The sequence below is a fragment of the Melospiza melodia genome, chromosome 24 (assembly GCF_035770615.1).
Source record: "Melospiza melodia melodia isolate bMelMel2 chromosome 24, bMelMel2.pri, whole genome shotgun sequence".
Classification (NCBI taxonomy): Eukaryota; Metazoa; Chordata; class Aves; order Passeriformes; family Passerellidae; genus Melospiza; species Melospiza melodia.
The window spans coordinates 2,843,297-2,863,796 of NC_086217.1; the positions used below are offsets into that span (position 1 = coordinate 2,843,297).

At 58.1% G+C, this 20,500-nt stretch overlaps 1 protein-coding gene across 1 annotated transcript; it reads right to left on the bottom strand.

The window, feature by feature from the left end:
* Positions 1-8,953: 8,953 nt before the first annotated feature.
* FDXR (ferredoxin reductase) lies at positions 8,954-19,858 on the bottom strand. Its single transcript, XM_063176131.1, has 12 exons — positions 19,492-19,858; positions 19,303-19,400; positions 18,111-18,206; positions 16,431-16,553; positions 15,193-15,306; positions 14,580-14,681; positions 13,200-13,307; positions 12,927-13,011; positions 12,137-12,330; positions 11,674-11,845; positions 11,101-11,274; positions 8,954-10,418 (listed from the first exon to the last, which is right to left on the bottom strand). The coding sequence occupies exons 1-12, from the start codon at positions 19,520-19,522 to the stop codon at positions 10,288-10,290; spliced, it is 1,428 nt and encodes a 475-aa protein (XP_063032201.1). The 5' UTR covers positions 19,523-19,858; the 3' UTR covers positions 8,954-10,287.
* Positions 19,859-20,500: the final 642 nt, after the last annotated feature.

A 20,500-nucleotide genomic window follows, 5' to 3' on the forward strand; every position in this document is an offset into this window, starting at 1 on the left:
TGGACATGGCCAGGAGCCTGGGCAAGGCAATGCCACCTCCTGGCAGCCTCCCCAAGGACCAGAGGACACCACAAAGCTGCTTGGCGTCTTTGCCACTTGTTTTTTGTTGCTTTGGGGTAGTTTTGAGCACGTTAACCACCTTCCTAGGCACAACTTCCCCTGGTGCACCCAACTCACAGAAACCTTGTGCTAAAGGCACCAATAGAACCCTTACCTCTCACCAGACCCTGAAATGCCATTTTAATGCAACAGGGAAAGTTTGCTCCTCATTTTAAACCTCCTTTTTTTTGCCCTCCCTCCTTCCTCTGCTCCAAGAGAGGGAGAGCTCATGCAGATATTTTGACCTCAGGAATGGGAAAAACAAAATTCCAAAATGCAAAATATCATTCAGGAAAGAGAAACCTTATGTCCCCAAAAAAAGCCTCCGAGCCTGAAATCAGAGGGAAAACGCAGCCTGCGCCAGGGGATGGGGAACGGGAAGGACAGAGCAAAGCCAAGCCTTGCGGGAGCCCTGTGGGGAGGAGAGGGGGCACTGAGGAGGGCACCAGGATGTGCCAGGGCTTGTCACTGCCCCGATGGGGACATCCCTGTGCAGCAAGGAGACCTCGATGAAGCCCTTCAGAAGGGGATAAAGCAGCAAAACCTCCTCAAAGACAACTCGTCACCTTCCCTGTGCCCATGCAGGGGGGATGACTCGGGACAGAGCAGCGCTGGCAGCCCTCGGCAAGCCCCGTCTCCTTTCAACCTTCATCTGTCGCCAGCCGGCATCACCCTCCTCTTCCTCACCACCCTCCCCTTGCTCGCCCGCACCTCTGACAGCAACAGTTGCGGGCCGGGGGCTGCGGGCCGGGGCCACGGGCAGGGCCCCACACGCACGCACCGAAACGCAGCTTAAAAAGGTCGAATATGGATTAACCAAAAATAAACGCCAAGTGTCCTGCCTGCCGCTGGGTTACGCAAGGTGGCGGCGGGGGACACAGGGCTGGTGGCACCCAGGGAGGTCTCCTCAGTTTTTCCTGCCACACGCTCCCCCCAAAACCCCCCAGAAGAGCGCCCAGGACTGAGGCTCGTTCCTGTCCCGTGCCCGGGATGGGGAGCGGGAGCTCCGGGATGCGGGGGATGCTGAGCTAGGGGAGGACGGACAGGGAAACCCCCACCCCAGAAAAAACAAGCGCCCCATCCCGGAAAGTTGCTGGCGGCGGTGGCGGGGCGGCAGCGGAGCCCGTCGGGCCCCGGACGCCCCCAGCCCGCCCGGTACTTACGGGACCGCGGCTGCCCGGTGCCTACATCCCCCGCGGCTCCGGCGGGGCTCGTCCCACCGGGGGCTCGGCTCTGCCAAAGCTTCTCCTGGCGCGGGGCAGCCCCCCGGGGCACGGTCGGCGCCCGCCGCGGCTGGCGGGGGGCTCCGGCGGCCGCCGTCGGTCCCGGCTCGTCCTTGGCGGCGGCGGCGGCGGCGGCGGCTCTGCAGCGGCGGCGGGAGGCAGGGACGGCAGCGGGGGAAGGAGGGAGCGGGAGCGGAGCGGGTGTGCACGGGGGGGGGCCCGGTGGCAGCAGGTGTCTCGGCGACCTCCGAGCGCCGGCAGCCATCTCCCCCCGGCCCGGGAGCGGCGGGGCGGCCCGGGCGGGACGGCCGGGGGAGGGATGCGGGGATGGAGGCTGGGGGGAGCCCGGGGGCGGTGGAAGGACAGGACGCGTGTCCTCCCGCCTCGCCGCAACTTCGGGGCTGGCCGCCAGCCCCGGTGGAAGGGGGGGCACGGGGGACAGGCAGCCCTCCCTCCCTCCCGAAGCCGGCCCGCCTCTCCTGGCACCGCGGCCGCAGAGAGAAGGCGGCAAGACCCCGTCTTTTCCTTCGCCCCTCTCCTCCATCTCCAGGAGGGAAAACCCATGGTAAAATGGCACAGACTCCCCCTCTGGGCAGTGCCCGTCCCCAGCCCCGGTGAGGGCTGGAGGAATGCGGTTGGACTCATTCCCTCCCGCCAACATCTCCCATCCCTTTGCCGATTGAACTGGTGGAGAGCGGCCAGCTGCCCACCGTGGTGCCCCCCGGGCGGTGCAGGACAGCCTCAGGGTCCCCATCGGTCACGGGGAGGGGGGTGACACTGAGCAAAGCCCCCGCAGGCAGCAGCATCCTCCAGCTGTCGCCAGTATTAAAGCATCAGCTGATCCCGCAGCACTGGTTTAGAGCGAGCCAGACTGGGGGACCGGCTGGGGCGGGGGGGTAGGAAAGGGGAGAGATAAGTAAAGGAAGGGGGGAGACAGGCAGGGCCCTGCTGGAGCTCCCTTGTCCTGGGTGGTGCCCCAAAATGAGCCGTGGCTGCAGGCAGACGGACTACGGCTCTGGCAGCACCTGGCAGGAGTCGGAGCTCAACTCAGACCCCACTGTGAGGGGCAGATTCTCCCAAACCTCCCCATGTCCCGGCTCAGAGCCACCAAAACCCTGGGAACCACCCTGAGAGCACCGAGCCAGGTGCCAGCAGCGCCCGTGCCCAGGCACTGCCCCTCTGCCTTCCCCGGGGACAGACGCCTGGCTCAGGGACAGGGCCACCCAAACGGGTGTTGGGCGTCTGCCACCCAGGCTGGCACTGCAGCCACCTGCAACGGCATCCTTGTGGCTGCTGGGCCTGGAGAGGCCCTTTCCAGAGAGGTTTCAACTTGCCTAAAATCCTTCTGTCTGTGCTCAGCCATGAGCTGCCTGATGCAGGACTTCCACACATCATCCCTGATCCCCGAGACAGCCTGGCCACCTTCTGCCCGGGTGCTGTGAGTGCCTTTGGGGCACCTCGGGGGTGCAGAGGTACCAAAAACAAAAACAAAAACCAAAACCAACCAAACAAACAAAAAAAAAAAAAAAAGAGGAAAAGGAAAAATGCATCTAGGGCTACGTTTTAATCCCTGTAAAGCAGCACCCGCTCTCTGCAGGAGAGCTCAGCCAAATCTCTCAGGTTGCTGCAGTGTGAGGGCTCAGGGCAATGGGGCACGCAGGATCTGCCCTGCCCTGGGTACCTGCTGGCCGTGTCCTGCTCCTCAGCCTCTGCCTGATTCTGGCAGCACTGTCCACTCTCCTGCCCAAAGGCAGATTTAAGGGTTGGCAACAGGTCCTCAACACCTCAAATTCTCCTCCCAGGTGACAAAAGGGAAGATCTTGGGTTAACCATTGAAGGAGGCAGTGGCTGCATTTAACCCTTTCTGCTGCCTTCATGATCTCGAGTGACAGAGCCTGTGGGACAGCGTTCCAGGGATCTGGGCCAGTGTTCATGGATCTGGTCCTTTGGGGCTGGCACAGAAGCACTGAGATGTTCCCATGCCTTTAGTACTCCTCCAGCAGCTCAGGGTCTTCGTTTATCTCTCCCAGGACTGACTGCTCCATGGACTGCATCCCTCAGAGGGTCTTGGCTCACAAATATTTCCCAGCAGAGCTTCCAGGTGGGCTGGGGGAGCACAGCAACCCCACACCTGGGACAATACCCAGCTCCACCATCACATCCATGACTCCCCAGCATCCCCAGCCCATGGGGATCCCCATCACAGCCCCATCCCCACACATGAGACAGAGACAACCCCAAGTCTGGGGTCCACAACTGGGCACAGCTGGTGCTACAGGGCTTGCAAGGGTCTTCGGGTGAAGAGAGAGATGAGAATGTTGACCTCATGTTCCAAAGGGTTGATTTATTATTTTATGATATATATTACATTATTACTATGCTAAAAGAATAGAAGGAAAGTTCTCAGAAGCTAGCTAAGCTAAGAATAGAAAAGGAATGAATGAACAAAGATCTGTGTCTCAGCACAGAGTGAGACCCAGCTCTGCCGTGAGTGGTCAGTAAATCCAAACATCCACAGGAGACATGGATCCACCTGTTGCACTCCACAGCAGCAGATAACCATTGTTTACAGTTTGTTGCTGAGGCCACAGCTTCTCAGAAGGGGGAAAAATCCTAAAGAAAGGATTTTTATGAAAGATGTCGGTGACAAGCTGGAAGGTGTCTGGAAGTGGGGACAGGCAGGTGGAGGGCAGGGACTGGTGGTGGCACTCTCATGCCAGGCCCCCCCAGCCACATCTCCTCTCCACTGGGTCCAGTGGCTCGCAGTGAGCAACTGCCCTGAGAGCCCAGCTGCAGTTTTGCAGTTTTCCTGGCAAAGTCCTTCAATGTCTTAAAAAAGAAAACCCCAACATTTTTCTCTGGGAGAAAGCAGTGAGTTCCCAAAACCAAACCTGCTGCTGGGTCTGGGTCACCAGACATGAAGCAGCTTGTGGGGACTGTTCTGCATCATCAAAATAATTCATTTGTGCACTTAAACACCTAAGGTCCTTTCTATATTAAAAACAAGAAAAGAAAAAAAGTGCCCTGATGGCTACGAAGGGCCAGGTTGAAACAGGAGCACCACTGGCACCCTGGGATGGAGCCCACAGCCTCAGGAAATGCAGCTGCACTTTTCCTCTTAGAGCCACTCTGCCAGGGGATGCTGGGCCCTCCTTGCCCAGCTTTCTGGGCTGGGTGGGGACAACACAGGCACCAAGTGCCCTTCCCCACCTTCATCCTCCTCCTTCCCACTGCTGTGGCTGTGGCCCCCTGTGCGACCCTCGGCGGCCCAGCTGGTCCCTTCACCGTGGCAGTCCCAGCAAAGGGAGCTCAGCCAGCTTCTCCATCGCCTCGTTACCTTCCCCTGGCATCTCCTCTTGCAGGAGGCTCTGTGAGCAGGTTGATAAATGCAAGGCATGGTGCTCTGACAGCTCCTGGTGTGCAGCCACCTCCTGCAGGGAAGAGCTCGCTGGCAGCCAGGCTGGGGGAGCAAGGAGAGTGTGGAAGGCTCGTGTTGGGACTCTGATGTTTGCCCAGGTGTGCACTGGCCCATCTAGGCCAACACCAGTCAGAGAAGTGCCCTGGGCTCTGTGCAGACTCCTCAGAGCCCACTGCACCCCACTGGCATCTCACACCCTAAACTCAGGTAAAGCCCCACATCCTGCCCCAGCCCCCTCCATTCTGGCTCCCCCAGAACTCCAGCCTTGCAGAGCTCCTGGGAACCCCCACCTCCAGCACAAACCTGCACCCAGAGCCACTCAGAGCACCCACCCCCAGCCAGGAGAGCAGCACACCAAGGCTTTGGTATCTCCAGCTCTGACAGACAAACCCCAGCATCAGCTCCTGTTCCTGGGAGGGTCAGTGTAAGGTTTCTAATCCATGTGCATCCTAGACCAGTACTTGGGGAAGGAGAGGACCTTTGTGCACGGCCAGCACAAAGCCAGAGCTGCCCCTGCAAATATAGAGGGGCATCTGGGTGACACAGCTCTCTTGGGCTGTCCCCACAAGCATCTGCAGCCTGCTAATGGCATCTGACATCAGAGCCCACAGGTCCCTCTGCCAGAGCTGAGTCTTGCAGGTGACACTTGTGGCACATGGGATTTGGCCATGGACCTACCTCCATTCCCTGCCCTGCACTCATCCCCACCCTGCATCCATCTCAGTCCTTCCTGTTGGCTGCCAACCTCTCCTTCCCAAGAACTCTGGCCAAAACTTAAGAAGGTCTGAGCCCAGGTGCTCCTATTCCTGTCCCCTCTCCTGTTGGGTCTCACTTCAGATGTAAACACAGGTGTAGATCACCTTTCTCCACGCTGTGCCACCTTGAGCTGACAGGGCCACCCCTCCATCCCCACCTCCCCTGTCTGCTCCATCCCACAGAGAATTCAGGGCTCCAGTGCTTAAATAGTCACACAGAGCTGGCTGATATCTTGGATCCCAGCAGCCATAAAAGCAATCAAGGCAGAGAGTGGAGCAAGGAGAAGGGTGGGACAGAAGGCACGGGGATGGTGCTGTGCACGGTGCATGCCTGGCATGGGTCTGGTGCAGCTCCAACCTGGCACAGCTCTGCTGCCACCATGTCCTACCCTCACAGTAATTAAGGGAGCAAAAATAAACAGGGATGGTTTTATCCCTGCAGGGTTAATTCCTCCCCCTGCGGTGGCATGTGCCTGCAGGGCTGCCCCAGAGGTTGGGAATGAGGCAGACAAAGCTGCTGGAAATGGAAATTTCCCAGGAAGGAAGGAAATCACTTCTTTCAGCCATCACCCACCAACAACTTTATCTGCTGCTGTCGTATCCCTAAATAACTCCTGGAAACAGCTGCTTGGAGTTTGCATCTCCTGCACCTCTGCTCCTCTCTTGACCTTGAGAAATGGGCTCATGCAGTCCCAATTTCCAAAGTCATTCATCCCAAGCAGAGGGAAAACATCTGGACTTGCAGCACCACTACCTGACCCTGCACAGCCCTTCAACAACAAGCAAAGACTTTGGCAAGGCTGGATCTGTAAGACTGGGCAGGAAAACCATGAGCCTGTGGTGGGTCTGGAGTCAAGGACGTGCTTGGGGGCCTCTGGGAGAAGGGATGATGCTGTCCCTTGAGTGAAGTGGCTTCCTGGGCACAGTGGGGCTGGTGTCCCACTCCAGTGACCCCAGAGCCAACGTGTTCTCCATCCCTGCCCAGGGCTGGGGATGGATCTGGACGGGAAGAGCGCATGAGGGATGTGTCCAGGAGAGCAAGGAGTGAGGGTGGGTTAAGGCAGGCCCGGAGCCGTGCTCAGCCAAGGCGCTGAGGTCAGCACTCTCCGGAGCCATCTGTTCCCGGCCAGGCCCCGGTGCAGACGGGCCCCCCACGCTCCGGGTGCCGCAGTTCGGTGACTCCTGCGGCTCTGGGCCGGCTCTGGGCTCGCCAGGCTCCGGGTGCCGCAGTTCGGTGATTCCTGTGGAAAGGCCCCGGTGCAGACGGGCCCGCCGGGCTCCGGGCGCCGCAGTTCGGTGACTCCTGCGGCTCTGGGCCGGCTCTGGGCCCGCCAGGCTCCGGGTGCCGCAGTTCGGTGATTCCTGTGGAAAGGCCCTGGTGCAGACGGCCCGGCCGGGCTCCGGGCGCCGCAGTTCGGTGATTCCTGTGGCGAGGGGCCGGCGCTGGGCCCCCCACGCTCCGGGTGCCGCAGTTTGGTGATTCCTGTGGAAAGGCCCCAGTGCAGACGGGCCCGCCGGGCTCCGGGTGCCGCAGTTCGGTGATTCCTGTGGCGAGGGGCCGGCGCTGGGCTCGCCAGGCTCCGGGTGCCGCAGTTCGGTGATTCCTGTGGCGAGGGGCCGGCACAGGCCCGGCCGCCGCCCCTGCGCCACGGGGATGGGGCTGGAAAATCGAGTATTAGCCACGCTGGGGAAAAGCCTTTTCAACCATTCTTCTGGTCGCGTGAGCTGGCTTTTAAACAGCAACACAGCTCCTCAGTGCCAGGCCAAAGATCCAACTCCAGCTGGTTTTTCCCTTATTCGAGAGTGCAGGAAACCTCCTGCTTTGTGGGCTCTAAATACTCACTGGAAGAGACCAACTTCAGCAGGCAGTCAACTAGCCAAGCCAGTGAGAGATCTGCTCTTGTCTTCTGGAAATGGTTGGAAAATGAAGCATCAACAGGAGCTTCTGGGATGTGCCAGACCTGCTACTCCAAGGCAGGAGCCCACAGGCAGCCCACAAGCCTGAAGAGCTTGCCTGGACATCTTCAGGCAGGGAAACTGAGGCACGGCAGTGCAAAGCTACAAGAGGAAGTTGCAAAGACCCAAATGGAACCATGTCACCACCCCACAGTGTGACAAGCTCGGCCCCACAGTCAGCCTGGCTGCCTTGCAGAGAAGCACACGGGAGACAGGGAGGGAAGTGGGAGCAGGGAGCCGTGTCCAGCCACTCTCCAGGCCATCGCTCACCACATGCTGACCTCCAGCAGCTTTGTGCAGCCTCATTAAAGCTAAGCTGAGCCATAATTCATCCAAGCAGGGCAATCCACATGCAGAGCTGGCAGCGACGGCTTTCAGTGTTTCAGGCCTCTTTCCAACAGCAGACGGGTGTCAGTCACAGCATCGCCTTTCCAGCTCCTCACCTGCATCAGAAAATGGCTTTGGAGCGGCTGTGTGGCAGCTCAGGAGAGCGGGGGGCGAGGGGATGGCTGCCCGGCCAGGCTGCCCTGCTGCCCCTCCGCGCTGGGGACACACCAGGGGCAAACACAAGGTTACTCCTGCCTGAAAGCAGAGCCCGGATGCGAGCGGGAGCCTGCAGGGCTGCCCCAGGCTGCCCGGAGCCCCGGCCCGGGGGTGCCAGGTCACCCCATCCCCGCCCGGCCCCACGCTCCCCGGTGCGGGCTCCCAGCGCCACCTAACGACGCGGCGGCGGGGACAGGGACAGGGACAGGGACCTTCCCGGGCGGGGACAGGGACCTTCCTGAGCGGGATGCATCCCCGAGCCCTGAGGAGGATGGAGGGCGGCGACAGCGATGGAGAGGCAGAAGAAACCTGGACACAGGGCTGGGGCTTGGGCTCGTAGGCAGAAGAGGAAAGGGAGCTGGAAGCGTTGAATAAAAATTTACATGACTGTAGCCATCCTCCCTCTGCCCATGAGGCTCAGTCCCCTGTCCCTGCCCTTCACTGACCTTCATCATCCCATGATTTTCCCACAGACCAGCATTAACCCCAGGGCCTTGGCCAAGTTCAGGGTTGAGCAAAGTCACTGAGCTCAGCAAGGACAGACACTCCTGTTAATCTGTTATCACAGCCCAAAAACTACCCCGAAGCATCCTCAGTTTGGGAACAGCCACGTGCCAGGCTCAGCATGAGCACAGTGGCCTTTTCCACCGCTACAAAAGCACCCTGGCATCAACATTCAAGGCGATGTGGAAGAAAATCCTGGGGAGGATCCATCTCCTCTCTTCCCAAAACCTTCAGATTTGATGCAGCCACAACAAGCCCTTGGCTGTCACATTCCTGGCTGGGCTGCCAAGCCGAACTGCTGCTCCCCGTGGTAGGTGCAGCCCCCTCGCCTCCCTCCCCCTTCCCAAAGCTCTGATTCACCTCGGAACCCAGCACTGATGTAATCTCCTGCTCCAGAGTTCAGCATTAGGACTGCATCAGCCACGAGACGTAAGGAGAGCCACATCACACAAACAGCTGTTCCACAAAAGCTTTATTGCTCGTTTGAGTACGAGTTCCCATTATCACATTTCCTGAGTTTCTTAATGAGCTTTCAAATGAGATTTAAATAGAAAAGTATGGGAGAGAAAAAGGGAAAAATAGGGAGAAGTCAGAGATCTCCCTTCCTCGAGTTGAGTCAGAGATGAGGTGAGAGAACAGTGCCCTGTGGGCAAGTCCTCTGCCGTGAGAGGGCTGGGCTGAGGTGGAGGTTGCCCTAGCTTGATCTCTCCTCTGCCTCCATCACAGAGCCACTGCCACTGTCACCGTTTCCACAGGCCAGGGAGGAGGGGCTGCAGTCCTGCAGTGCTCTGGCAGGGAGCACGGGGGGGCTGGGGACAGCCAGGGAAGGGGCCCCGCTGACGCTGCCCCTGCGCCAGGGATAAAAGGAGATTACAGCTCACGGCTTGTAATCTGGCTTAAAACCTGACACCGTCACCATAGGCAATCTGGGCTAAGAGAAGCATATAATAGGCTTCAAAACACACAGACAAAAAAAAACCACCCCACCAGTGAAAGGAGAGAAAGAGCTCAAGGCACTGCTTGCACCAGTCAGCACTGGCAGGTACCAATGGACACAGGATCCCTCATGATCCTGAACAAGGCAATTACATGCTTGTTAGCCCAATCTACCCCGTAAGACAGACTGTGGGCAGCAGAAGGCAAATTAACTGTGGGAAGTAGAAAGCAAATTAATGCCCTTTTCTACTTGTGTAGAGCTCACAAGTGGAGAGCACCCAGAGCTGCCTTGCCTTGGGACATTGCAGGAGCTGCAGCTCCGAGGTCAAGGCAGTGGCAGACAAAGAGCCCAGACTCAAGTTGTAGGTCCATTTTGGCTTCCCTGTAAGGGTTTATTTTTAAAAAACATCATTATTAAAAGATGCCTGCTCTGGCATGAATGACAAGGCAACAAACCCATTTGGCTTGTGGCTTAGAGGGGAGGCAGCAAGACACAGGGAAACTTCTCCATGTGACCTGCTGTGATAGAGTGGCTGGTCAGGAGTTCCCCAGGTGCACACACACCTCCCTTCACCTGCACTGCATGATTCATTAATGTTTCAAAGACAGACAAGAATCACCCCCGGGAATGGTACCTGGCTGCAGGGATGTGGGGCCAGCCAACAGCCTCAGGTCTTGAGACTTTGGGAACCCAGAGTTCATTATTACCAGAGAGGCCCCAGTGTCACACACCCCTCCAGAGCCACCACCAGCCCCAGACAGAAGCCCTGTGCTCCTGGCTCTGCTCATGACCCACTGGTGTTGCCCCAGGACGGTCCCACTGGGGCAGTGCCAGGGCCCCACCAGGGCTGCCTCAGTGACCGATGATCCGCAGCATCTCCGCAGGATCCACGATCTTCTCCCGGGGTTTGCCAGCAGCTTTGCCTCTCGCCACTTCAGCAGCATCAATCTTCTCCCAGTCTGAGAAGGAAACGGGACGGACCCCTGAGGTGATGGTGAGAGACAGGAGAGAGAACTTAACCAAGTAAGAACAAGTTCAGCCTCACCTCCCCATTGGCAGGGCCCTGATGTGGCAGCAGAGCTGCCCTTTTCCAACACGGTGTCAGAGCTCAGCCTCGCAAAGGAGAAATAATTCCTAACTCCACAAGGAGAGGGGTGGCAGGTTCCAGTCGGCTCGGATCACTCAGACCTTTGTGAGCCGTAACAACAGCGAGCACAAACCACCTCGGGGGACAAAATGCTTCCAGTTCACTGTTAAACCTCAGACAGTTTAAGAGGCAAAACACACACACACACTTTAATTGAATGTCTTTAAACACAGCTACAGCAAATTACTCTCCTGGGCATTTTAATCTTTCCCCTAACTTGCTTGGAAGGATTACTAGGAAAACCACTCAAGAGCAATAGCTCACTGTCTCGGCAGCTGACACTGACATTTTACCCAAGGTCTGTGCTGCTTTTATTGGCCCTTCCCAGAAAGTGGTCATTAACCTCAGCAATGACACAGATATTTGAGAGAATTCAAGCCTTGTTCTCCCTGGGCTTTGGAACATCAAAACAGCAGAATAATCCATTCCCATGGTTCGGACTCTGCTCCCTCACAGATCCAGGAGGAGTTTGGCTGCGTTGATCCCTCCTGCTGGCTGCTACCGACCCTCGCACTGACCTCGGCTGTGCAGGATGCTCTCCACAAGCCCAAAGCCTTCTCTGGAAGGGGATATATCCAGCACACCCCCCTGGAGATCCTCCAGCAGAGACTGGGCAGTGTCAAAGCTGTCGTTCATGGTGGTGATGATCACGCCTGTGGGTCCTCTCTTCACCCACCCGCTGCAGTACAGACCTGCAGGGGCACATGGAGCAGCCAGGCTCAGGTCAGCATGTGGCCTTGGACTCTTCTGGCTGCAAGTCCCTGCCCTCTTCCCCACCATGGTGATGTGAACAGACTCTTACACAGTGCTGTGGCAGGAGTTTGTGTACCTACAGATCAGCACAAAGCAGCTGCATGGGCTGTGTCACTTTAGTAACAGGATGCAGTAAAAGCCCTGTGCTAAACCAGACAACCCTAAAGAGATGGAGACTGGCCAGCTCTTAACCCCTGACAGAGGCACCTCATGCCCTCAGTTCCCATTCTCCAAGGTGTGCAATACCCATACCCTTGGTGAGTGAACTTCCCACACCAAAGCCCCCAGCCCAGCAGCTGTGCTCAGCAGGCCCCATGCAAATCCCTGTGGATCCAGACCTGGGACACCCTGGACTCTGCCCGAGCTGTTGGGGATGACCCCGCGCCGGCTGTCGAAGGGCACGGCCGGGTCCAGCGGGAGGCTCCGGTAGCCGATGCTGCTCAGCACCAGCCCACACTCCAGCTCCTCCACATCTCCAGTGGGAATGGCTTTGGCAGAGTCACCCGAGCCCTGAGAGAGGGAGGAAAAGGCTGCTGACCACCATAGTCACCACTGCAGAGCAACAGCCCCCTCCAGTCCCCTTTGGCATCTTTGACCCCTGGGTATTTGCTAAAGGCCACTCTGCAGCAGCATCAGGGAAAGAGCTCCCTTTGGAAAAACTCTTCGTGGTACCAGCTCTTTAGGTACCAGATTCCCTAAGAGCCTGCCAGAGGCCACTCCTGACAGCCAGGGAACACAGAGGTGTCTTTGGGGAGATTCCCAAGGGATGGATGTGTCCTGCTCCACCCCAGCCCCCCGTACCTCGAGGCGGGTCAGGGCCATGCGGACGCCCCTCGCCCTGCTCCCATCAGCACTGGGCAGCACTTCCTGGGGGCTGCGCTGGAACTTCAGCCCCCACTCCCGGGGGGCTGCTGCCCCTGCCTGCATCTCCACTGGCTTCTCCAGGGCTGTTTTGATCATCAGCTCAGTCAGTCGCTTCCTGGGCCTGGAAGCATCTAGGAAAAGAGAGAAATCTTCACAACAGGAATCAGCAAAAACCCCTTGAGACACAGCACTGGGCCAAGGCCATGGCAGGGCATGTTGGTGGGAGCCTGACACCTTTGAGATGACAAACTGCAAGTCAAAGTGACCAGAGGACCTCCAGAGGCTTGAGGCCAGTGGGACACACAAATCAAAGTCTGCAATTTCCTGTCTTGCTGGTGCTTGGAGGCAGCAGCCCGTGGAGAAGAGCAGGTCTCTGGACACCCTTGAACTCAGTGTTTTCTTTTCAGGTCTGCAGGAAGCTCTTAAATCAACGGCCTTGGGATCTCCCCTGCAAGGTTCCCTCAGCCCTCCTGAGCCTCCTGCCCTCATCACTCAGAGTGTAAGCACTAAGTGGCTGCACAAACAGAGATACACAATGTTCCCTTGTCTTGGTGCCTCCTGGCACTCTGAGGACACGACACACCATGGTAACAGCCTTCATGAGCCAGGCATTAAGTACAGGACAAGACTTTTTCTGATGTACACTCTGGGTACCTGCAGATCACTCCTGGTTGCTCACCTGCCAAGGTGAGTCCCTGTCTGGAGAAGCATGGCACACTTCCCTCACCTTTGACAGCACTTTCGAGGCCTGTGAAGTCAGCAGGGTCCAGGACAGCTCTGGCACCAGGCAGGTTTATCATCTCCCGCAGCTCCTGGCAATTGTGGGCAGGAGAATGTAACCTCCAGCAGAGGGAGAACAGCCCCAAAGCCCTAGGAGCCAGGAAATGGGTGCAGGAAGGAGGATGCCTGGGATCCACACTGACCCCCAAACCACCTCTCCCCACCAGGGACAGGCAGTTTGGGGCTCAGCTCTGGGAAACAGCAGCACCTCCAGCCTCACCTTGATGGTGAAAGCGACTTGGAGAGGTCCCCTCCTCCCAACCAGCCAGACACGCTTCACCTTGCTGCAGGCAAGAGCTGCCAGGGAGCTGTCAGTGATGTCTGTCTTCTGCAAAACAGAGACAGCAGAGTGGGATGAGGGCAGATCTGGAGGGAGCTGGGGAGAAGGCACAGCCTCTGAAGGTGAAAAATCAGCAGAAAAGCTGGCTGTGCATGCAGAGAGCCCGGGCGAGGACGGGAAAGAAGTCATCTCCCTTTGCACAGAGCTATTTGCACAGCTGGTCCCTCATCACTGAATGTTCTTTCCGAGGCCATAATGCACCAGAGGTAACGAGCCAGCACCCCGTGACTGCCTCGGGGGATCCACCCAGCAGGTTCACCTTGGGGCTAACAGAGCAAAGCCTTCACTCAGCTCCATCCTGAGGTGCCTGCAGATGCTGTTGGGGAAATTCCCAGCTGAGGATATACAGGCTCTGGATGAAACCTGCTGCAAACCACAGCTCAAATCAGCACCTGCCTGCCCCAGGCAGCTCCAGCACAAGCACAAGCCTCAGCCTGGCACTGGCACCTCACAGAAATCCTGTGCTCTGTTTCAATCATGTCTGCTTATCTAGACTGCAAGATCTTTTCCAGAGAAAACACGACGGGAGAGACACAAGGTCACCAGGATAAACCATTCCAGACCAATATTCCTGTCAGGAACTACCTGCCCACCCTGGCACTCATGCCAGTGCCATGTCTTTTGCAGCACTGCTCCCAGCTGGCTTAAGTCACTGGCTGGCAGTGTCTCCAAGTTTGGGGGCTTTTATAATTTAATTTAGATATTAATACAGGAAGCTGCTGCACAGGTGTAACAAACCTTGTGGCATTTCTCCCAGAGGGAAAGCCTTTGCTGCCAACATCTGGGGCAGCAGCTGCATGGAGCAGCTGGTGCACACCAGCTCCCAGCTGTCTGTAGGGATGAGGTCCACCAGTCTGCCCAGTGCCACCAGCTGAAACCAGGCTGATAGATCTTATCTATCTGCTCCAGCAGAAAAAGATAAACCTCAACAGAAGTTTCTGCTTTGGTGGCAGAAGAGAGAAAGTGGCTCCTCTTTTGCTTCTCATAGAGACGATGCTCAATTTCCAACGCTTTGGATGCCAGCAGAGCAATCCAGAGGCCTCTGCAGCATCACCCAAGTCATGGCCACAGCCTTGGATCACTCCCTACAGACTGTGAATCCATGGGTGCACCCGAGAGGCAGCAGCCTTCCCAGGGAAACATCCCAAGGACAGAGGAGTTTGAGGTTTTACCTGAGATGGGTGGGAGCCAGCAGCCACCCAGCAGGGAGGGAATCTAGGGCATGGGCTGCCCTCATGGGGCAGAGCTGCCACCACTCACCCTGAGGAGCTGCAGTGGGGACAGCAGGATGCGGGCAATGTCCAGTGCCACGTTGCCATGGCCCAGGATCAGCGCTGTCTCACAGCTCAGGTCAGGCTTTAGCTGTGGGGAGAGACCCAGCTGTGATGAATCCACATGGCCTCCACAATGTCCAGCCCTTTAGACCTGCTCCTACCACCCAAACTCCCTTCCACCCTGCTCTGCCCCAAAAAGAGGTGATGCAACTTGGGAAACTCCACACCAGCCCCCTCCCCAAGCAGACACAGCAACACAGCTGCTCCAGGCACCCCAGATGATCCCCATTCCCACCTTTCCTGCCCTCCTGGGAGCAGGAGCTGTTTTGGCCAAAAAGGCTCCTCAGGAAGCAGAGCATCACCCCTACAGGTTCCCATCTGGCTCTGCCAAAATGGGCTGCCAACGTGCACAGCCAGCTAATCCACTCTCACTTATGTGCAAATTGTTCACATTTCTACCATCTAAGAAGGATTTAACATGGCTTCTGCTAATCTTTTCCAATTGCAGGCCTTTCAGGACTTAATCTGGAGCTGAATGCCTGTATTGGGATGGAAAGAAGGACGGGAGGAAGGGCAGGGAAGCACAGGGCCATACTCACATCCTGGTTCTCAGGCAGCCCGTTGTACCAGCCCACAAAGGCTCGGGCTGAGTAAACACCAGGGAGGTTCTCCCCTGGGATCCCCAGGACCCGATTGTCTTCAGCACCATAACTCTGAGGAGGCAGCAGGCACAGTCAGAGATGTCACTATGTGCAGGATTTGACACCAAAACACAAATCTCCCCTCCCAGCTGCTGCCAGGGTCACTGCACAGCTGTGATATCCCCTCCCAAAGGCTGAGCTACTCAGTGGAAGGGCTAAACACAGCCCAAGCACATTGGCTTCATCCACCTCATCGTCCTATGTTGTGGTGTGCTGTAATGTCCCATTTTGGCCTTCCAGGTCATCCCCCCAGGTGTGCCTATACCTCTCTCCCTTCCCCCTTGCCCCCATGCTGAGTGAGTCCTGTCAATCAGGCTGAACATTCCAGCAAGGCCTCGTGTGGTTGGTCAAGTTCAAAGGATGCCCCTATGCCCAGGGGTCACTGGCCTGTCTGGGTGTCATCTTCCCCTGAGACCCTGCCCCTCTCACCTGGTTGGTGGCTCACCTGTACCTCCCCTCCCCCTGTCCCTGAGCTTAAAAGGTGATCAGACCATGCGGCCGAGTTCTGTTGGAGCAGTTGCTCACGTTCAGACCTCTGTAACCATGGAATAAACCTCTGGACATTAAACCCTCCAGCAGAATCCTCTCCTTTTTCTCTTCACCATCGCCTGAAGCTATTCCTCCTGAGGTAAACGGGGTTCCTACCAAGCCTGGACTTGTTCAGTGCCCAGCTGCAACCACCAGCAAGCCAAGGTATCTCTGGGGTGATACACCGCAGTTGCTGCCTTTGGCCCGGCAGCGAGGGTCAGACCGGCCCAGGCACAATCTAACTGGTAATACTGGGAGCCTTTTTCCAATAGTCCTGAGCTCCAGAGCCAAATTCAATGTCCTTGGTCCAAGGCAGAGCATGACAAGCTGAGGACTGATCAGCAAGGACAAATCCACGGCAGGCTAAAATAAGGAGTGGCCAGCACAGGGAGAAGTTTCAGAGACCTGCACTTGATGCCATGCTCCAGCACACACCCCATGTCAGGGCTTTGGACAAGCCTGCGAGCATCTGAGCTGTCCCAAGGCTGGGAAGAGCTGCCCGTGGTAACAAGGCACCCAGAAACACCTCGCCCAAACACTATGCCAGTGGAGAATAACCCTGCAGACCTTCCCCAGGACTCGTGGGGCACCAAGGCTCGGGTACCCACCAGCACCACGGCGTGGTACGCCTGCTGCAGCTCCGGCACCGTCACGTCCCTGCCCACGGCCACGTTCCCGTAGAAGCCGCAGCGCCCCGAGCGCGCCGTCTGCGTGAAGGTGTTGGTGACGTTCTGCAGAGAGCACAGAGCCACAGCTGCAGCCAGGCCAAGGCTGCTGCTCACAGCACATCCCTGGGCCTGCCCCCTCCAGCCTTGAGATCTTCACCGCCTCATCCCAATTGTCGCAGACATTTCTCCACAGAAATCCTTTCTTTCGGATTTCTGCGTCTTCGGGAGGCCAGAGGCCTCCGAAGAGAAGGTAAACAATTATTATCAGCTGCTGTGGAATGCAACAGGGACACCTTGATTGGCTCATTTCCTATGTTTATAATTAAGAGCCAATCACCAGTGCAAGCTAGGGGACTGAGTCCTTGGCCACAACTTTGTTATAGATTTCTTTTCTTTCTATTCTTAGCTAGCCTAGCTGCTCTGCAAACCTCTCTCTATATTCTATTAGTATAGTCATAATGTATTATATATAATATCTTAATAAATCAGCCTTCTGATCAAGATACAAGATTCACCGTCTCTCTCTCACCAGCCACGCCCACTCAGGTGCGGTAATACCCAATCAAGGTATTCTGAGACTCTTATCTACCAGCAGCCAGAGGTAACTCACAGGGAGATAAGCACAGCTGTGACTTGGCACTCTCTCCACCACCCTTTGTGAAAGGAAAATCCATATTTTGTACCCACCTAGGGAGGACAGGACCTTCCCAGAACATCCAGCCCCTCAGAATAAACCCCACTGCAGGGGAAAACTCCTTCCCGAAAGTGAGGTTTGCAGCCCACCTGGTCCCCTCTGCTGGCATCTCATCTCAAGCCTTCCTGAAAGCCCCTTCCTTGAGAGAGGATGCAGGGCACAATGGCATCCAGGCCTTTTTCTTCTGAGTGATCAGGGCTACACAGCAAAACCACCCCTCCCAGCCCTGCAGCCCCAGATGGACTCAGCCTGGGGACAGGACAGACACCACCACAACAGCTGGGGCAGTGTCTGCAGCATGTCCATTCCTCCCCTCTCACACACAGGGATCCAGGCATTTTGGTCTTTGGGTCTCCAGGGATTAGAGGAAATCACTGCAAGATATTGCTGTGTCTGGATCTCCATGTCTGGATCTTCTGTGTCCTACCCTTCCAACCATCTCTGACATAGCAGATACTCCTGGGTACCACTCACTGCCAGGCAAAGGAAAATGGCTGGGAAATCCTTGGTTTAACTTTTCCTTGCCCAGGGGAGCCCCTACAGCCCAACTCCACGGCCCCCATGAGGAGATCTGTGTGTTCCCAGAATGGGTACTGCTTGAGGGGCAAAAAGCAGCAGCAATGAGCAGCCCAGGGACACAGAAACCCATCTGTGCTCCTTGGCCCTGCTCTGAGCCAGGCTGACCAGCACCAGGAGCAGCACTTCCTATCACAAGCCCCTGGTTGTGGCCCACTGTCCTGAGCCCTTATGGCAAGTGTCCCATGTCACCTGTCTGTGGCCTTAGCATGGACAAGGAGGAGACCTGGACCTCTCTGGCCTGACAGCTCCATGTCACAGAGAGCCTGGGGCACCAGGAAGGACAGTGACCACCTCAGCTGCACCCACCACACTCAACCACACAGCCAGGGCAGGGAGCCAGCACCAACCTTGACCTCAGGGTGGTCTGGGGCCACTCCAAAACGCACGAGCCCAAAGGGAACGGGCAGCTTCTCATAGATGTCCACCAGGGCCCCAGCATGGTGCTGCAGGAGGAGAAAGTCACAGCCAGGATGAGGACAGAAAGGTCTCAGCAGCCTAGCAACACTCATCTGCAGCTGGGGGAATACAGGGCAGGAGGATGGGCTGCAGCAAGCCAGACACAGCCTGTTCCAGACCCTTCCATGATGCTGCACCTGTTACTGCCAGCTCAGACCACAAGATGTAGCACAGAGTGACCCCAGCCACCATCAAGTCCATCTTGTGGGGCTCCATCTCCCTGCCCAGTCCTGAGCTCCTTTTCTACACTACCCTGGTGGGTCTCCAGTACCTGGGGGGCTGATCAGAGAGCCTCAGGCCAGCTGGGAAGCAGCCAGTACAGCACCCTGGGGGCTGGGGACCTGCCAGACATCTCCCAGTCCCCAGCAGAGATGCCCATGCCCTGACATGGCCTGGGCTGAGTCACCTCAGGGTCAGAGCCTTAGACAGACCCTTGGCTGCAAGGCTTTTGTTATCTTGGATTTTGAGTCAGCCTCTTCCCGAGATTAAGCAGCCCTGAAATTCGTCCCTGAGGCTTAGTAACAGCTATTTTCCAACACATTCCAGAGACAGCACAGCATGGTTTAATGATGGGGTTAAGCTGCTGGATCTCTGGAGGGTGCCAGTAGCCCAGTTCTGTCTTCAGGTCTCATTTCCCAACAGACCTGACTGCCCAGAGCACTGGAATATGCAGACATAAGGTAAAGCATCACTCATGTGTCTTAATTCTGCTGGGGGAGGAGAGCAGGTCCCACACAGCCACTTCAAACACACAGTTAATGTCATTCCTGCTGGGTGACAACAGCTTTGAGCGAGGCAGATTCCTGCTGATTATTTGATTCTAGAAAAGTCACTTGGGATGAACTCACAGCAACCAAAGTCCTGAATGGACGACCCAGGGGCAGGGCAGGGATGAAAGCAGTGGCACCGACCCCAACCAAATAGGCCCAGAAGGACTTTGTGGGGTCTGGGCAGCCCCAAGCTGCCTCCCAGCAACACCGACCTGGCTGGAGCAGGGCCAGGAGCCCACAAACCCACCCCAGCACCGCTGAGGGGCAGGCAGGGCAGAGAGGCCTCCCCCGCGGGCAGGTCCCATGGCGGTACCTTGAGGATGTGCTGAGCCGTGTAGAAGCCGGCGGGGCCGCTGCCCACCACGCAGACCCGGGGCGCCGGGGCAGCCGAGCACAGCCACCGCCGCAGACCTGCGGGGGAGAACGACAGGCAGGGCGTGAAGCCACCGGAGCCGGCACCGGCCAGGGCCGGCACGGCCCCTCCCCGGAGCCCGGCACCCACCCAGCGGGGCTCGGCCCCCCGCGCCGGCCATGGCCGAGTTCTGCACCGCACCGGGAGCTCAGCGACTGCGGCCTTGGCGCTTGGGGGCCGGCGGGTGTGAACGGCTGCAGAGCCCAGAACCGAGAGCCCGAGCCCGCGCACCGGGTCCCGGGGGCCGCACGGTTCCCTCAGCCTCAGGAGTGGAGCAGGGCCCTGTGGGGCGCGGTTCCCTCAGCCCCAGGGGTGGAGCAGGGCCCTGCGGGGCGCGGTTCCCTCAGCCCCAGGGGTGGAGCAGGGCCCTGCGGGGCGCGGTGCCCGCGGTTCCCTCAGCCCCCAGGGTGGTGCAGGCCCTGTGGGGCGCGGTGCCCGCGGTTCCCTCAGCCCCAGGGGGGGAGCAGGGCCCTGCGGGGCGCGGTTCCCTCAGCCCCAGGGGGGGAGCAGGGCCCTGTGGGGCGCGGTTCCCTCAGCCCCAGGGGTGGTGCAGGCCCTGCGGGGCGCGGTTCCCGCGGTTCCCTCAGCCCCGGCTGCCCCGCTCCGGGCCCGCTCCCCCAGGGCACGCGTTCCCCGGGCCGCGTTCCGCTGCCGCCACCGGGCCCCGCCCCTCACCGGCCAGGCCCCGCCCCTCCTCCTCACTGACCAATCGTGAGGCGGCACAGCGCCTTGCTTAGTTAGCATAGCCCCTCCTCCCGTCACCGCCCGCCCCGCCCCCGCCTCGCCAGCCAATGGCAGCGCGCCATTCCCACGCGGCGGAGCGGAAGCGCGGTGTTACCATAGAGAGGCGGGGAAGGAAGGGCCGCCTGGCGGCCGCTCGCACCGCCGCTCTCTATGGTGAGACATCCGCGGCACCCGGCGCGCTCCCGCAGCATCATCATCATCATCATCATCATCATCACCACTGATGCTGCTGATTGCCTGCGCCCCTTTGCCGCCCAGACAGCGACCAGCTGCCGAGATCTGCCGGGGAAAGCGAACCTCAGACTGATTTTAACCATGCGCTGCACAGTGACCTTGCTCTTGCCAGGAGAAAACC

Coding starts and splice junctions, on each gene's coding strand:
- FDXR (XM_063176131.1), bottom strand. CDS start 19,522: ATGGCCGGCGCGGGGGGCCGAGCCCCGCTGG. Junction 19,401..19,491: donor GGGGGGCCGAGCCCCGCTGG/GTGGGTGCCGGG, acceptor TCTCCCCCGCAG/GTCTGCGGCGGTGGCTGTGC. Junction 11,275..11,673: donor CAGAGTCCAGGGTGTCCCAG/GTCTGGATCCAC, acceptor GTGCCCCTGCAG/GTCTGTACTGCAGCGGGTGG.